This window comes from Bombina bombina, chromosome 9, assembly GCF_027579735.1.
Source record: "Bombina bombina isolate aBomBom1 chromosome 9, aBomBom1.pri, whole genome shotgun sequence".
In the NCBI taxonomy this organism is placed as follows: domain Eukaryota; kingdom Metazoa; phylum Chordata; class Amphibia; order Anura; family Bombinatoridae; genus Bombina; species Bombina bombina.
The window spans coordinates 237061009-237079861 of record NC_069507.1 but is presented as its reverse complement, the minus strand read 5'-3'; the positions used below and the strand labels follow the sequence as shown (position 1 = coordinate 237079861).

General features: G+C 36.5%; 1 protein-coding gene across 2 annotated transcripts in view; it reads left to right on the top strand.

The window, feature by feature from the left end:
* Nucleotides 1-18853, top strand: part of PLEKHS1 (pleckstrin homology domain containing S1) — a 59350-nt gene that overhangs the window by 36744 nt on the left and 3753 nt on the right. For both annotated transcript variants that reach the window (XM_053692699.1, XM_053692698.1), the window contains exons 11-17: nucleotides 1851-1970; nucleotides 2872-2972; nucleotides 3892-3978; nucleotides 6158-6274; nucleotides 12944-13036; nucleotides 16604-16739; nucleotides 17573-17659. In XM_053692699.1, coding sequence (XP_053548674.1) covers nucleotides 1851-1970; nucleotides 2872-2972; nucleotides 3892-3978; nucleotides 6158-6274; nucleotides 12944-13036; nucleotides 16604-16739; nucleotides 17573-17647 — 729 coding nt within the window. In that variant the 3' untranslated portion in view covers nucleotides 17648-17659. The remainder of the gene's footprint in view (nucleotides 1-1850; nucleotides 1971-2871; nucleotides 2973-3891; nucleotides 3979-6157; nucleotides 6275-12943; nucleotides 13037-16603; nucleotides 16740-17572; nucleotides 17660-18853) is intronic.

Here is an 18853-nt window from a genome sequence, read left to right as displayed (position 1 = left end):
AATATCAATCAAGAGATTGTTGTTCCATCACTGTGTCCTAACCCTTCTTCAAAGAAGGAACGACTTTTGCATAATCTGGACGTAGTCCGTGCCCTGAAGTTCTATTTGCAGGCAACTAAAGATTTTCGTCAAACTTCTTCCCTGTTTGTCGTTTACTCTGGACAGAGAAGAGGTCAAAAGGCTTCGGCTACCTCTCTCTCTTTTTGGCTTCGTAGCATAATACGTTTAGCCTATGAGACTGCTGGACAGCAGCCTCCTGAAAGGATTACAGCTCATTCTACTAGAGCTGTGGCTTCCACCTGGGCCTTTAAAAATGAGGCCTCTGTTGAACAGATTTGCAAGGCTGCAACTTGGTCTTCACTTCACACTTTTTCAAAATTTTACAAATTTGACACTTTTGCTTCTTCGGAGGCTATTTTTGGGAGAAAGGTACTTCAGGCAGTGGTTCCTTCCTGCCTTGTCCCTCCCTTCATACGTGTACTTTAGCTTTGGTATTCCATAAGTAATGGATGACCCGTGGACTGACTACACTTAACAAGAGAAAACATAATTTATGCTTACCTGATAAATTTATTTCTCTTGTAGTGTAGTCAGTCCACGGCCCGCCCTGTCTTTAAGGCAGATCTAAATTTTAATTAAACTCCAGTCACCACTGCACCCTATGGTTTCTCCTTTCTCGTCTGCTTTGGTCGAATGACTGAATATGACATGTGAGGGGAGGAGCTATATAGCAGCTCTGCTTTGGGTGATCCTCTTGCAGCTTCCTGTTAGGAAGAGATATATTCCATAAGTAATGGATGACCCGTGGACTGACTACACTACAAGAGAAATAAATTTATCAGGTAAGCATAAATTATGTTTTTAGTGCAAAATATGTGTAGCACATTTACTGCCATTTTATATGTGTTATAGGAACTGTGTATAAAATCTTTTTAGCACAATATCTAGGACATTACATGAAGAATGCAAACTTTACAAATCACTATGCATGTAGACAGCCAATTGTTACAAATTCAGGTTTTAGCTTCATGTATATTGCAGACATTCTTGAAATTCCTTACCACCAATTCCATTTTCTGTATTTATTAAACTTTCCAAAAAACAGAACCACCAACAATGATCTCTTTGTTTGAAATCACACATATAGAGCCATATTTAATCTATTATTAGCATGATTTATGTTTAAAGGGATATAATGCTAGATATAATGATGTTTCAAAAGGAAAGATTAGGCTGAGCATTATAGATAGGCGTATTTTTTCATAATTACATTAGTTTTTCAATATGGAAGAAAATATTGTTTCCCTTATTGAATCTTGTTTCCTGAGAACAATTAGGCACAGGTAAATAAGTGCAAACAATGCCTGTGTGAAATATAGTAATATCAAAGTCCCTTTAACATCGAGACTAGATAAGGGAAACCTAGGTTTAAACATGGTGGCACCCATTACTTTTTAGAAATTTCAGGGAATTTAAAATCTCACAATATTTTAATTATTAAAAAAAGGGAAGAAAATGAAAGTGTATATACTATACACAATTTGCGGCACATAATTAAACCTTTTTATTACAATATTGAAAATATGCTGCAATTTAACAAAAGGTGAAGTAGCTACATGAGGTTTTGATAAATACAAAAAATCAGTAACACAAAACAAAATCATGTGATTGCAATACTAGATATATTTGTTTTTACTCCACCCAAAACAGCAGCAGATTATGAAGAGCTACCATAAACTGCATTCAACATAATGTAGCACTTTATTGCTGTGTGAAACGTACAGGTTTGTCTTGAGTGCTTAGGTCATCAGCTATGTATGTTAAATAATAAATTCATTTATATGCCACAGAGTATCATTTCTGAATCAAGCGGGCATGGAACTCTGGATTACTTCACTGATCCTGAATATGAAAGCCCTGATGAGGAAGAAGCAGAAGACATATACGATGTACCAAGTAATAAACCTTTGGTAAGATTTTCTTATTTATTTACTATCTGTGAAATGTCATTCACCTTTTTGTATGAAGCCAGAACTTGCAAGTTACAGGCTGAATCCTACAAAATTCCTCATTAAAGCCTATACATTATTTGGCAAGATTTTCTCAAGGATGTGATCAGTTTCTTATTGTTGCACCCAAAACTCAAAGGTATCATCTGCTCTGAATCTGCACAGTAGCCCCTATTTTAGATGTCCAGTGCCAAACGCAGAGCATGGAGAAAAACAATATAACGGAGGACAAACTATTGTCAATGTTTTGCAGCCCCATATTTGAAACCTATTTGAATGTGATATCCTTCTCTCAACATCCACAAATATACTTGTACTTGCTGTGTACAAGATCATTAAAAATGTAAAGTGGTTAATGAAAAATAGCCTGGCACAACAAAATCCTAAGGTAATGTGGGAAAATAAAAATGAATCTATGTGTATCTACATGTATTGGGCTTATAAAATGAATCCCATTTTAAATACACAAAGAATCAGGGTGACAAAACTTGAACCACAAAGGATATATGTAAGATATGAGAGTTACTGGCTAGGGAATACCTTATGCTGATAATATTTTAACCCCTATTCTCCCTTTGACCCCTTTTTCACTAGAATATAAAAAAGGAAATAACCTGCAAATACAATCTACACTGGCACCTCTGAGGTTTGGGGCACACTTTCCTTTCCATGAGAGCATACTAAGGTAGTCTCAAAAGCGTGCACTTGTTTTAAGCACTGTATAGCAACTTTCATACAGAGCTCAAGACATATTCACACACCCCTTTATCAGCTGAATATATAATAAAAAGGGTTGCTTATCATTTTTTTTTTCGCTTTTAGTGCAAGGGTAATAAGTATGATGTTTCTTCTTTTCCTGTAGTATTTGAGTTATTCTACTGCTGCCTCAGAGCCACAGGAATTCAGTGATGCAGAGAGCATTCCAAGCATTACAGATGACGTTTACGTGATTATGAATTCTATGTAAGTTTGCAACTGTAAAATAGTTGCATTGGCAGGATTACATTTAAAAAAAAAATGTATAAATGTAAAATAGTTTAATATTGAATTCTAAAGGTTGAATTTTAGGAATATTAAAACATTTTTAAAATACTTCTTTGAAAGTAAATGAATATATAACACAATATTTAAAACATACCCCCCAACCCTCCCGCATCATGGCCACAGCCAATTGGTGTCTCTGTTTTAAAGGATTAACCAAACCCTGCCCACACTCCATCCTGACACGTTCAGACTCGATCCGGACATGCCCACAACATAAAAATCTTAATAGAGCAAATAAATGTAATATTGAGATAAAAATACAAAGTAATAAATCGTATTGTTTAATCCTATTAAAGTTGTAACAAAATTGTTCTGCAAAAAGGGTATCCCTTGAAGACATAGTAAAACTTGCCTTTCTAGAATCTTATGAGACATTTCACAGTACTGGATAATCATTTTTAGCTGATCTCATCTGAGCAGAGAGCTTAAGAGAATCAGACCCTATGTGTTTAACTCCTATAAAAGCATTAGACACATAGTTAAAGTCCTGCTTGGGAGCTGTAGACAACTGCTGGTCCTGAGCAATCACTGCCAGTGATTGACAGGGTTGTATGACTGTCGATGTTGAGTGGCTCACCAACCGTATCTGCTTGGGACCAGCAGTTCTCTGTGACCCCTGAGCATAACTAACTATGTGTTTAACCCTTTTAAACACATATACTTGATGGGTCACTAGTGCTAAAATTACGTGCTGTAATGAATTGGATCATGTATTTTGTACTACAATGCCCCATTAAAATGTTAACTGCACACATGAAATTATATTATTGGTTAAGTCACAAACCTCAACATTGTTTTAACTATGGGTATTTTGTTTTGTTTTTTTTGTTATCTGCAGTAATGTCTCTGATCCCCAAAAGCAAGACACTGCAATAGCTAATGAACTTCCAGAGGCAGAATTATCTCATGAGGAGTTTAAAAAACGGTATGAGCTGCTATTATTGTTAACTGTGAGAATAAGATTAGTAAAGCCAGCACTGTATCTGATACATTAAATTAATAAATTGACATGTAAACATGTCAAAATATTTTTTTGAATAAAACATATATGTTAAAGGGACATTCCATCCAAAACTGGAATCCACATGGATTAATTTCAGTTTTAAATAGAAGCATGTTTGTAATACACTATGTATTAGCAAAAATACTTCTTATAAAAGCTATAGCTGTTTCAAAAGTGTATTTAAGTATGCACCGTGCACCAGCACTTTAAAGACAGCACATGATCAGAGAGCCTAAGGTGCTTGATCATCTGGTAATGACTCAATTTGTTCATTGCTGACATGATACAAACCCCACTGGTGCTCTGAGCCACTGCAGTATTTAAAATGCGGTTGCACTGAGAATATCTAGCTATGCTTCACAGTGATAACGTTTACTATATACATGTGTATTACAAATGTGTTTCTATTTAAAAAGATGTAATTCATCTATGTGCATTTAAATTTTGACCGGATTGTCCCTTTAAATCTGTTTAGTCTGATTTGGAAATGAACAGAAACTCCCTGTTTTACATACTGGCTATAAACTGTGTTAAACAAACCTTCTACATATGTATTGGTAGAGACATCTTGTAATTACCAGACATTTCTGTTGTTTTGCTACAGGATAATATATTAGCCAAGTCTAAATATTTTTAAACCAAATTATCATATTTTTATTGCAATTATTTTTCATTAGCCAAACTCCACCCAATATTTGCCTTATTTGTAGGAGCCAATCTGGGCTTTAGTCAGCAGACAACAAGGCTAGCTACTGTCATAAAGTTAGTATAAAATTAATTGTTTTGCAGTTGTTGCCTATTAATGCCAATTAGGGACATATATGTAGCAGGGTAAGCCTTGCAATGTCAGCAGGGTGCATTTCAAGTCCTGAGAATTAGAAATTGCTCAGTTTCCAGAGATAAATTACATAATAAGGGAACACAATAAATAATGAAAATATATTGCAAATTTGTTTAATGACGCATAACTAAACATTTTATATAAAAATCTTCAGATCGCTACTGTCCCTTTAAACACTTTTTTTTTTCTCAATACAGGAACATCCATTTTACAAAAATGTGTAATAAATTTTAAAATGCAGTTTTAGACGAAATATGACTTTAAAGCACACTGTAAAACTGGTTTCCCCTTCATGTGTTCCCAAAGACTTTTTAAAAGTAGCTACAAAGTATAAAATATATGGGAAATTGATCCTTTAGGTTTATTATTGTATATGAAAATGTTTTTGCTGATTGAAAAGAACATGCCAATATAAATGATCTAAGTCTGCAGAAATAGAAGACCTCATAAACATATCTATCTCCTTATACATTAAGGCTTCCTTATTTCCTTATAGTCAATACTATTACCTATCTTTTCCACTGGGAACTGTATTGCTGCTTGGTGCCATTTGTTTACATAACTTTTCTATAGAGTATACTAAAGTATTCATATTTTTATTATAGGTTGTGGTTTTAACAGTCAAAATGTATTTAAAATGACAAAATAAATGTAAAGGAGCTATTTTAATTCGCCAATAGCATATTTATTACACTTCAGTGTGTAAAACAGATATTTGGTAACACATTAAAGCAAATAAAAATCTTCAGTACAATATCCACAAGTCAAGTCTTAAAGGAACATGAAACACAACATTTTTCTTTCATGGTTTTGGTAGATCATACAATTTTAATCAACTTTCCAGTTTACTTCTATTATCACATTTTCTTCATTCTCTTGATATGCTTTGTTGAAGGAGCAGCAATGCACTACTGGTTTGTAACTGAACACATGGGTGAGACAATGACAATCGGTCTATATATGCAGCCACCAATCAGCAGCTAGAACCTAGGTTCTTTGCTGCTCCTGAGCTTTCCTAGATAAACCTTTCAGCAAAGGATAACAAGAGAGGGAAGCAAATTACATTTTAAAAGTAAACTACACACTTTAAAATTGTATTCTCTGTCTAAATCATGAATGTCTAATTATGACTTTATTGTCACTTAAATTATTAAATCCATAATCACTTTAGGCTCTGTTGTGTTTTGAGGATTATAAAGTTATTACATAATAAATGATGTGATAGAAAGTGACAACAGAATCAATTTCTACTTAATTTAGTTTGCAAGAAGATGAGAAGAAATTTTCCCCACCAAAGCCTATCAGAAAAGCCAAGGCAACGCAAGATGGAAGCACGCCAAGCAAAGTGAACAAAGTACCTCTGACCTGCATGGTGTTGTAAGTCCTTAAATCTCTAAACCAAGCGCAATCTTACTGGTCACTTAAAGGACCAGTCAACACATTCGATTTGCATAATCAACAAATGCAAGATAACAAGACAATGCAATAGCACTTAGTCTGAACTTCAAATGAGTAGTAGATTTTTTTTATAACAAATTTCAAAGTTATGTATATTTCCACTCCCCTTGTACCATGTGATGGCAATCAGCCAATCACAAATGCATATACGTATAGTCTGTGAATTCTTGCACATGCTCAGTAGGATCTGGTGATTTAAAAATTGTAAATATAAAAGACTGTGCACATTTTTTTTAATGGCAGTAAATTGAAAAGTTGTTTAAAATTACATGCTGTATCTGAATCATGAAAATTTAATTTAACCTGAGTGTCCCTTTAAAGGATCACTAACCACAGTAGAATAGCATAATCAGTAAACACACAATAAAAACTGTTTAAATTTCAAATGATTAGATTTCTTTCTGATAAATGTTATAAGTTAGTTCTATTTTGCCTCCCACTGCATCATGTGACAGCCACAAGCCAATCACAAAATGCTTATAGCTATATATTGTGTGAATCTTGCACATGCTGAGTAGGACCTGGTGCCTCAAACTGTGCATATAAAAAGACTGTGCACCTTAAAGTGATAGTAAATCCTAGCACTTTTGAAATGGAAGGAGACTTTCAATCTTGATGTATAAAATACTTCATGCTGAAAGTTCCTTTATTTGTCTGAATTGTTCGCCGCATTGAGCTCTTTAGACAGCCAACAACACAATGCTATTTTTCATTGAGGTGACGTTTCCACCACTTAGCAAATAGCTGTGCGGGTCAGCTGGCAATATGCCAGATAGCTAGCACGCTATTGGCTAAAATCACCTCAGTGATAAAATAGCGTTCTGCCGTGAGTGACCTGAGGTGTTCAGCGCGACGACAGCTGCAGACAAATAAAGGAGCTTTCAGCATGAAGTATTTTATACTTTATGACTGAAAGTCCCCTTTATTTGTTGCACTGGTAAATCCTTGCGTTTCAAAAACGCTAGGATTTACTATCACTTTAAGATAATGGAAGTGATTTGGAAAGTTGTTTAAAATTGTTCCATCTTAATAATGAAAGTTTAATTTTCACTTGAGTGTCCCTTTAATAGTTTGTGTATTAGACAATCAGCAGAACAGTATCAGTGCTATTAATCAAGCTTACAGGCAAATATGCATGAAAAATGTGTGAAATACTGCATCCTCCATATTTGTTGCAGGAAACAATCTGAGTGTGCATTTTTTCACACTTGAGGCAGCCATATTGCCAGGAATTGCTATTGAAAAATCTGATCTCAACCGCCCACACAAATCCAGGTCTAATCACACTACAAAAGTTCTCAATCTGCTTGCTGGAGATTTCCTTTGTAAAAAATGGAGCAAACCGAGTCAAGCTGGCGGCACACATGGTTTAGGGCACTCATTCTTCATCACAGCACCACGCAACAATAATTACGTATAGCTGTAGGGATTAGTTTTTCATTGGTCTACAGTACACATCCTTTACCCTATGGGCGTGTATTGTTTGCAAAATACACGTGCACTCCTGCAGTGGATCTCTTTTAAACTTGATGTATATAGATCTCTGTACATATCCTAGGATCTAACTATATTCAGAGATGATTTCAAGGAGGAAGGTTGGGGCATGTGCAAGAGTTCACAGTATATACGTATATGCATTTTGTGGTTGGCAGATAGCTGTCACATGATATGGGGGAGGGAAAATTACATTTGTTAGAAAAAAAATCTACTAATCATTTGAAATTCAAATTCAGACCAAGTGCTTTAGCATTGTCTTTTTGTTATGCATTTGTTGATTATATAATTCTTCTGTATTTAATTGTACTAAAATAGTTCAAAACATGAATTGAGAAATAAAACCAAAATATTTGCTGCATTATTTTGAAAAGCATAATTTTTACATTTTTAATCACATGATTATCAATTAAAGGGACACTAACGTCAAAATTCATCTTATGAGTCAGATAGAACATGCAATTTAAAAAACTACCCAATTTGCATTCATTATCAAATTGTGCACAGTCTTTTTATATGTATACTTTTTGAGGCACCAGCTCCTTCTGAGCATATGCAAGAGTTTACAGTGAACACGTACATAATTGGAAATTTAACAACCAAATATAAGTAATTTCTATATCTTGGCCCATACCCTGGGTAATACTTACCAGTGAGACCCCCCTCTCTAGAGGGGTATGGACAGAATTATCCACTCCCCTCATTTACTATAAAAGCTTCTAGTAGGACATCACCCCTTCCTCCTTCTAGAAATGTCCAGCCAATAACAGGTGAACCAAGCAAGGGAGAAGCCTGGTAAGTTATACCCAGTGTATGGCCCAAGATATAGAAATATATATTTGGTTGTTAACTTTCTAATTATCTTGGCCCTCCTGGTAATAATTACCAGTGAGAGAATACAAAGCAGATATAAGAAAGGGTGGGAAATAAATTCATAACAAAAGGAAATACTGCAAAAAACTTCAAATGTTTATTCGATTACAACAGAAGATAATATTTTACGGCCAAATTTGGCAGCAGCAGACTGACGAACATCTAATTTATAATGAGGGATGAAAGTGTTATAAGATTTCCAAACTGCGGCTTGACAGATTTCCTCAGGAGAAGCATCAGCTTGAAGTGCCCAAAAGGTTGATACAGCCCTAGTAGAATGAGCCTTAAGCCCTTCAGGTACCTGTTCCCCTTTTTGTTTACAGGCTCTGATAATAGCCTGCAAAATCCAGCAAGAAATTGTTGATCTTGATGGAGCTTGACCCTGACGAGGGCCTTTGGGAGCAACAAATAATCGTTCTGTCTTACGAATATCTTGAGCCCTTTGTCCTGATGAAAAACAATGTTTGTTTCTTTTACTGACAGAGCTTGGAGTTCTGACACTCGCCGAGCTGATGTAATAGCCACCAGAAAAATGTTTTTTGACTTGAAGATTGGAGACACCTCCCTTAAGGCACCTAAACTCATTGTTCCTACTTGAAATTGTAGGTATGCTTCAGCTGTCCTGTCTGTGAGGATTTTCACTGCCTTTCCTATCAGTAGTTGCTGAAAAGCACGAAGAGCCAAGAAGACTGCCCTGATCTTCAGGATGTTTGACGGAAGAGACTGCAATTGTTTCTCCCATGTTCCTTGAGCGAATTTGCCTTGGCAATGTGCTCCTCATCTGGTCTTACTGGCATCCATCTGTACAAGGATCCAGTTCGGCTCTTGAAGAGAAAGTCCCTTTAATAGGTTCTTGATCTTTAACCACCAAAGGATGGATATTTTCAGACTTGCAGGTATTCTGATAAGCTGGGATAGGCCTTTGTCTCGTTCAAATTTTTGTAGAAAGTGTATCTGAAATGGGGGCATTCTCCACCTTGCCCATCTCACCATGTGAATTACCAAGGACATATGCCCCAGAAGTTTCATCCACTGACGAGCTGTGAGATATTTGACATGACGAAAGAGCTGAAAATATTTCAGAAGAAATTTGATGCAAGCATCTGGAAAAGAAACAACCTCCTTTTGAGTGTTGAACTGTGCTCCTAGGAACACTAGTTCCTGACAGGGTTGAAGCTGGCTCTTTTGGAAATTTATGTTCCAGCCGTAATCTTGAAGAAACTTCAGTAGGATGGCTTTGTGAGCATAGGCCTGTTGAGGTGAATTTGCTAAGAGAATAATATTGTCTAGATAATGGATGATGAATAATCCTCTGAAGCGGAGTTCTGCTATGAGGGGCACCAAAACCTTTGTAAAGACCCTTGGAGCAGTAGAGATTCCAAAGGGAAGAACTGAAAATTGAAAATGTCAGTGTCCGACCATAAAACAAAGGAACTTTCTGTGCACTTCTGCAATGGGAATGTGGAAGTATGAATCCTTGAGGTCTACGAAAAGCAAATAGGTTCTTGGAAGGATGAGATTGATTACTGAAAGAACAGACTCCATCTTGAAGCTTTGAACTTTTAGAAAAGTATTGAGAACACGAAGATCCAGAACAGGCCTTTCAGGAACCGTCCTTTTTTTACCAGAAAGAGAGGTGAATAAAACCCTTTGCCTTGAGCTTGAATTGGTACCTGTTGGATAAATGGACTACCTATAACAGGAGACAAGAGGGCGCCAAAATAGGTTGATATCGTCGATACAAAAACAAGCACTGAAGGTAACAGTGAAAGTACTCACAAGCGGAGCGGCACTAAGATGTGCCCGAAATCGCAAGCCGGGATCTCACAGTCGCCCGGTAGACCACATACGGCAACAGCTACCAGCCGATCACGTGATTCCTTCAACGAATCAGGACCAGATCTGCGTCCACACCTTCCTCCCAAGGCTCCAATCGTCAAGGGTATTTCGAGGGGGTGTATTGACGATGTGTGTTATCGATGCCCCAAAAAACAATCGCTCAAATTTGTTTTAGGCAGTTCAGAAAAAAGAGGAGACCAGCTCCAAAAGGGTAAGAGTAAAACAAATTTATTAAAATGTTTAAAACCAGCAACGCATTTCTCGGCTACACAGAGCCGTTTCATCAGGTTCACATAGTGGATACCCAGACCTCTCTGAAATTGTGTAGCCTTCCTCCTAGTGGCAAGGTCTGGGATGACCCACCATCAATGTTTTCTAGACTGAAAGGAAGGAAAGGACTTACCACGTCCCCTGCCTCTAAACTGAAAGTTGGATCTTCCTTCTTGAGGTTGAAAAAGTTCTCTTAGAGAGGTACTTTTAAAATGTTGATACTGACCACGTTGCCTGTGGGCAAAAGAAAACTCTCTATGGCCTCTGGTTACCTGTGGGAGAAAATTACTCTTACCTCCTGTACTTTTAGATATCAGTGCTTCGAATTGCTTGCCAAACAACATATCCCTTTCAAAGGGAAGACCTGGGTTTTCTTCCCAATGTCGTAGCCATAGGGCCCTTCTTACAGGTTTTGCAGTAGCCATGGATTTAACATTAAGTTCCAAAATATTAGCAGAAACCAATTTTAAATTTGAAAGAAAATGTAACATTTTCATTTTCTTGCAAAGCAAGACCACACCTCAGAAGCTTTAAAGGTAGAAAAAAGAGCAAGCAGAGGATGAAATAAGGCCCCTTGTTGTAGATAAAGTCTCTTTAAATTTTGCTCCATTTTTTTATCCATGGCATCTTTAAATGATCCTGCATCATCCACAGGAAAAATCATCTTTTTGAGAGTCTAGCGATTGCAACATCAATTTTAGGAGGGGAAACAAATTGGGTAAGTAAATTCTTTTTCAATGGAAAATTCTTATATATTTTATGAGGAACAGCAGACTGTTTATCTGGCTTTGAAAAGACGTTCAAATATATAGACTTCAGGTTATCAGAAACAGGAAAGAACTGATCTGGGGTTGAATCTGTATTAAACCAGTCAGATGTTCCCTGAGACTGTTCATCTTCAATGCCCAGGGAACTCTTAATCCATTTAATAAACTCAGAAATATTTGAAGGTCAGATTCTAAATCTTCACCATCAGCATTTAGCAAATTATTCACAGAACCCTCAGGTGATTCAGAAAAGCTTCCACCATAAATCTGCCCAATACACACTTTACAAAGTTTCTTGTCTTGCCAGCAATGATTAGCACAAAGGGAACAGGTGGGCATAGACTGGGCTGTATCACTAAGAAAAAAGCATAACCAGCCATAAATAAATACATATTATGTACATAAGGCATTCAAGATACACACATAGAAAACAATTTATACCTTATAGTTGCCCCTGATTCCTCCTGGGCTGTAGTGGCTTGAGGCTGGAGCTGAGACTGATCATTCTCATCCTCCATGTTAATGCTGAACACATAACAAAATATATTAAGACCCAGAAGCTTATAAAACAAATGTATCCCCTTTTTCTTATAAATTATTTGTGTGCCAAAAACTAGTGCTATAGCACTTACCGGAAAGTTTCAACAATGCCGGTTCACAAAACTGAAAGAAAGTATCGGTACTTTCATGGGGAAGGAGAAACAATCTCTGTTAAAGGCTGTGCCGAGGCTTTGAAGGATTCTCACGTGCATGATCATGACAGCCCTTAGACGCGGCCCCCGCAATGTCCCTTACCGATGACGTCACAAGGAAACCGTAAGGAACGGTATTCCCACTGCCTATCTCCATATCAGTGACCGCAATCACAGAAGTAGTGGCGCCAGACAGCTGGAAGGATCATCAGCTCAAATATGCAGCTAAGTAAGATATATGCACAAAGGGAAAAAATCTTGCAGCCCAGAAGATAGAAACGGAGAGGGACTCCTAGCCCTGTCCACCTAGCAGGCTGGACAGAACTAAGAGGAGGAAGGGGTGGTGTCCTACTACAAGCTTTTATGGTAAATGAGGGGAGTGGATAATTCTGTCCATGCCCCTCTGGAGAGGGGGTCTCACTGGTAAGTATTACCAGGGGGACAAGATAAGTCTATGATATATCAGTTGGCTGATGGCTTTCACATATGATAGTGGGGGCAGGGAAATGGAAGGAAACTTTGAAATTTAAAAGGAAAAAAAAACTACTGCTCATTTGAAATTCAAAGTAAGTGCTAGTACATTGTTGTTTTATTGTGTATTTGTTGTGTATGTAATTTTACTGTATTTAAGGTTCCTTTAATTTGTGTTGTAGCGAAAACAGAGAGCTGATTAAACAAGACATTACAGTGCCGAAGGAGCATTTGAAGACATACCTGACTCTTGAAGATATTGGTGATCGTATATGGTGGGTATTGAATTATACTAGTCTGCAAAAATATATTATTTAAAGGACACCCTTCCCTTTTTCCATAGTACATTTTGATATATTTAAAGGGACATTTAAGTTATTTTTATGCATTGAAAATTATCCTGTGATAATTGTGTGTTTCAAATGTTCCCAAAGAGGGTGGATCATACTCCACAGACACCACAAAACTGACCTAGCTACATGTTACACAGTGACTGCATGAGCTTGTCTATATTATTATCATCATCAATAATCCATAAAGCAGGCCCAGACTGACCAAAAAGGGCATTACAGGGCATTTGCCCCTTGGGCCGGACAAGTTATGGGCCGGAATCTGGTGCCTTTGCCTCACCCAGATTTGTATTTTGTGTGTCAACTTCAGACAACTTCACACCTGGGTAGGTAAATAGATGTGTCTTTTTACCTAGTGTCTGCCTGTTCTCTGTCTTGTAGCATATCCCTGCAAAATACTACCTATTTGTAAATTGCTCCCATTCTGCACTTCAATAAAGTGTTATCAAATTCCATAGCGCTAGCAAATGCAGATAAATACATATACCAGACGAAACAAAACCTGTACCAAATTGATCACAGCAAACAAGATAAACATACTCAAAAGTTTTTTTAGTCTCTGGACTGTAAAACTAAAAAATAAGCAAACAAAATCACAGTTTCAAAATATTTTATAATCAAAACTTGTGCGATATGGTGTTTATTTGCTGATATGTCCTGAGAATAACCCCTGATTATATATAAGGCAGAGAATCAGGTAGTAGTGTATGTTAATTATCTACCCTAGTGACAAAAGCGCCATTGTGGCACTAATGGTTGTGCAACCCGATCTACTTCATAATCAAAATGTTGTAATCCTTTCTTTCTTATTCTGTCTTCATGGCAGCTTTTATTAAAAAAATAAAAAAAATATTCTCCTTTCTCTCATCTGAATAGAACAAGAATGACTGGAAAAATAGTTTGTAAAGTGCCTCTTCTGTGCCCTCATGGTTTTTGTTACTTGTTTTGTGGAATGCGCACCAGCTGCACCTACGTGCTCAGTGAGTTTGCTAGCAGCAAAGGCAATTGTAAAAAAAGAAAATAATGCGGAAGTAATTATTTCTGTTATAACTGATTAAGTCAAGGAGAAACCGATAAATACAGAGATTACAGCATTTGCTTTGTAAACACTAAAAAACTTAATCAAATTATTTAAAGGAACATTAAACTCAAAATATTTCTGTCTACCAGCAATATTTACATATGTTAAAAAGATTTTTGCATAAATAAAGTTCACTTTAAAGCTGTTTATTTTGAATTTTAAGCCACCAGGAAGTGTATAACTGCTTTGTGGGATAGAATCTCATTGGCTGATAATTCCCATTGCTTTATTGGTGGACTGTGACTTCCTGCAAGTATTTTTTTTTTTCTAAATAAAATAAGATTCATTTTACTAAAAAAACAAAAAACTTTAATATATTATAAAATGTCCTCTTGGGGGTGTAAACAAATTAAAAGTCTAAGTTTAAAATGTTGGTTGCCACGCAAAGCCGCAAGAATATTTTTAGACAACCCAGGGAGGCAAAGCTGAAGGGGCATCAACTGTGTTCTGCCCATTTTACATTGTAAAATATACAAGGGGGGGGGGAGAGCAAAGTAACCTCATAGGAGTACAAATTGGGATACAGAAGAGAAGTAAGAGTAAGTGAAGGTATAAAGATAAAGTTACATTAAAGGGACCTTGTACTGTAAGATTAGCTCCTTGTTAATTATCAATTTTACCTGCTGGTGAGTATAAAATTGTGTAGAAATAGGTAATTTAACTTTATTTTGTCATTTGAAATATCTATATATATATTTTGCCTGTTGAAATCACCACCAATACTGAAAATATGAAGACTGCAGTATTCTATACAGAAAAGCTATGTAAACAACATCATATTATTTTAAGACTTATCTTTGCTTTGATTTCCTCATTGTATTCAAATAATAAACAGCTAGATTACGAGTTTTGAGCACTATAGGGATTTTAACCAACGCCACAAAAGCGGCGTTATTTCACCTCCCTATAGCACTGCTATTACAAGTTTACAAAAAGCAGGTTTGTGCGGGCAATATGGTGGCGTTGAGCTCCATACCGCACCAAAATCAAGCGCTGCTTTGACGTGCTTGTGCACGATTTTCCCATAGACATCAATAGGGAGAGCCGGCAATAAAAAGCCTAACATTTGCGATTGCAGAATGAAAAGCTCCGTAACGCAGCCCCATTGATGTCTATGGGGAAAAGGAAAAGTAACGTTAAAACCTAACACCCTAACATAAACCCCACGTCTAAACAACCCTAATCTGCTGCCCCTAACATTGCCGCCACCTACATTACAGTTATTAACCCTTAATCTGCTGCCCCTAACATCCCCGCCACTTACATTACACTTATTAACCCCTAATCTTCCGCCCCCAATGTCGCCGCCACTATACTAAAGTTATTAACCCCTAACCCTAACGTAACCCTAACCCTAAAGTAACCCTAAGCCTAAATCTATCCCTAACCCTAACACCCCCTAACTTAAATATAATTAAAATAAATCTAAATAAACCTTACAATTATTAACTAAATAATTCCTATTTAAAACTAAATACATACTTACCTGTAAAAAAAACCTAAGCTAGCTACAATATAACTAATAGTTATATTGTAGCTATCTTAGGTTTTATTTTTATTTCACAGGTAAGTTTGTATTTATTTTAACTAGTAGACTAGTTATTAAATAGTCATTAACTATTTACTAGCTACCTAGTTAAAATAAATACAAAGTTACCTGTAAAATAAAACCTAACCTGCCTTACACTAAAACCTAACATTACAATAAAATGAAATAAATGAAATTAATAAAATACAATTCACTAACTTACAAAAAAAATAAACACTAAATTACAAAAAATAAAAAACGAAATTATCAAAAATAAAAACGAATTACTCCTAATCTAATAGCCCTATAAAAATAAAAAAGCTCCCCCAAAATAAAAAAAAACCTAGCCTACACTAAGCTGCCAATGGCCCTTAAAAGGGCCTTTTGCGGGGCATTGCCCCAAAGATACCAGCTCTTTTACATTGCAATAAAAAATACAAACAACCCTCCAACAGTAAAACCCACCACCCACCCAAACCCCCCCAAATAAAATAAACCTAAGCTAAACATTGCCCTGAAAAGGGCATTTGGATGGGCATTGCCCTTAAAAGGGCATTTAGCTCTTTTACGAATTGCCCAAAACCCTAACCAAAAAAAAAAAAAAACACCTAAAAAAAAACCTAACACTAACCCCCGACGATCCACTTACAGTTATCGAAGACCGGACATCCAGTCCAATTTTCAGATTTTTTTAATTACATGATAAAAGGGGTCAATATAGAATGAAAGTATATTTGCAAAACTAAACATTTTATATAAAAAGGTGTTAACTGTCCCTTTAATTACCACAGAATTACAATGGATAAAAGATCTGATTTGTTGATTTATTTAATTTAGTAATTCCATACAAGATACCTTACAACCTTTGTATCTCCCTTTTCAGTGTAAGCCAATGGAATGGTCCAAAGGAGATTGGATGCCTGTTCAGCCACGGGGATCAATTGTATGCAATAAATGATATAAAGCTGGGAAAATGTGAGAGCTTTCGTAGTTTGTTGAACGATACTTTAAAAAATGAGGTAGGTTTAGAAGGGATCAGGATCATTTCTGCTCCTGATGTCATAACATTTATTCAAACCTATTTTCTGCCGGGTTATGGGCCATTGGGAATGAGAAGTAAAAGTGTCAAAAACTGCTAAATTGTAAAGGTCTCAGCAGAAATGTGCAGGAAAAGCAAGTTCTACTGATAGTAACTATGTCTGAAATGTGTCATCTGAATAATTCCAGTGTATTAACTAGGATAATTTTCATTAGAATAAACTGTTTCAAATGGTAAAACTATAAAAAAAAAAGTATATAAATAATAGAGATTCTACAGGAATCAGTAGATTATATTTCTGTTTTATTAATGGGACAGTAAAATCAAAATTAAACTTTAATGTTTTAGATAGAGCATGCAGTTTCCAATTTTCTTCTGTTATCAAATATGTGTATCCTTTGTTGGAAAGCATACCTAGATGGGCTCAGAAGAAACCATGCACTACTGGGAGCTAGCTGTTGACTGCAAATATATGCCTTTTGTCATTGGTTTAACCTATGTGTTCAGCTAGCTCTCAGTAGTGCATTTTTGCTCCTGAGCCTACTTAGGTTTCCTCTTCAACAAAGGATGCCAAATGAAGAAAGCACTTTTTATAATAACAGCTCTATCTGAATCATGAAAGGTTAATCTTTACTATCTCTTTAATGTATTATCTGTAGCTCAGCAATGACAATACCATGAAATAAAAAGGTTGCATTAGCTCCACAACATATTGAGACCACTAAAGACACCACTATCAATCTTGTATTTAACAAAATGTGTTATTAAAGGCAACTTTTAAAAGAAATAACCACTTGTGTAATTTGTCAACAGGTGAAACTCACAATTTATAGGCACGCTAATGCGCAAGTTTTTCACGTACAAGGATGTACTGGGCAGTGCTCCTGACAAGATTCTAAGGTAGGAATGAAATTTGTAATTGTAGTGCTGGCTTAGCTTAGACAATAAATGCAATTTTATTTAACGTGTGGAAGTAATAACAAAACACATTGGGCTCCATGTACTAAGAGGAGGGCGGACAGCTTCTTAACTCGCGAAGCTGTCCGCCCGCCTCCGCTACACACGGGCAGCGGATCTATTGATCCGCTTGCCCGTATGTATCATTACACACTCAGCGGAGTGTGTAATGCCCGCCCCTTCAGTCGCGCGACCAATCACGCGACTGAAGGGACTGTCAATCACCGAGAGCGAGCAAGCTCTCGGTGATTTTGCTTCGCCACCTAAGAGGTGTCGTAGGGTGTAGGAAGCAGCGGTCTAATGACCGCTGCTTCTTACATTGCGGGAAGCAGGCTCGCATATGCGAACCTGCCCCGCAAAGGCTCCGGAGCAGCTTTCGCTGCTTCGTACATGGAGCCCATTGTAAGTAGTATCCTACACTATTCTTTCTGTGTAAACAAATACATTACAATTTGTGAGAAAAAGATTCTTGGCGACAATGGAATCTATTTGAGATCATTATAATATGCAGATGTCGTCTCATAATGAGCTCTACCTCACATGCAATAGATAAAGGGACATTACTATAAAATTTATTTTCCCTTAAACGGATACTGAACCCAATTTTTTCTTTCATGATTCAGATAAAGCATTACATTTTAAGCAATTTTCTAATTTACTCCTGGTATCATTTTTTTTCTTTGTTCTCTTGGTATCTTTATTTGAAAAAGCAGGAATGTAAAGCTTACGAGCTGGCCCATCTTTGGTTCAGCACCTGGGTACAGCTTGCTGATTGGTGGCTAAATGTACCCACCAATCAGCAAGCGCTATCCAGGGTGCTGACCCAAAATTGTGCCGGCTCGTAAGCTTACATTCCTGCTTTTTCAAATAAAGATACCAAGAGAACGAAGAAAAAATGATAATAGGAGTAAAATAGAAAGTTGCTTAAAATTGTATCCTCTATCTGAATCATGAAAGAAAAAATGTGGGTTCAGTATCCCTTTAATGTCTTCCAAATTACTTGTTATACCTACTGCAGATCATTAAATGTACAGGAAATTTCTCCTTCATGTTTATTTTTGTATTTTAAACCATCACTTGTTGCTCTAAAGAATGTACCCATAACAATGGGCTGAGCCTGCAAGTAAAGTACATCTG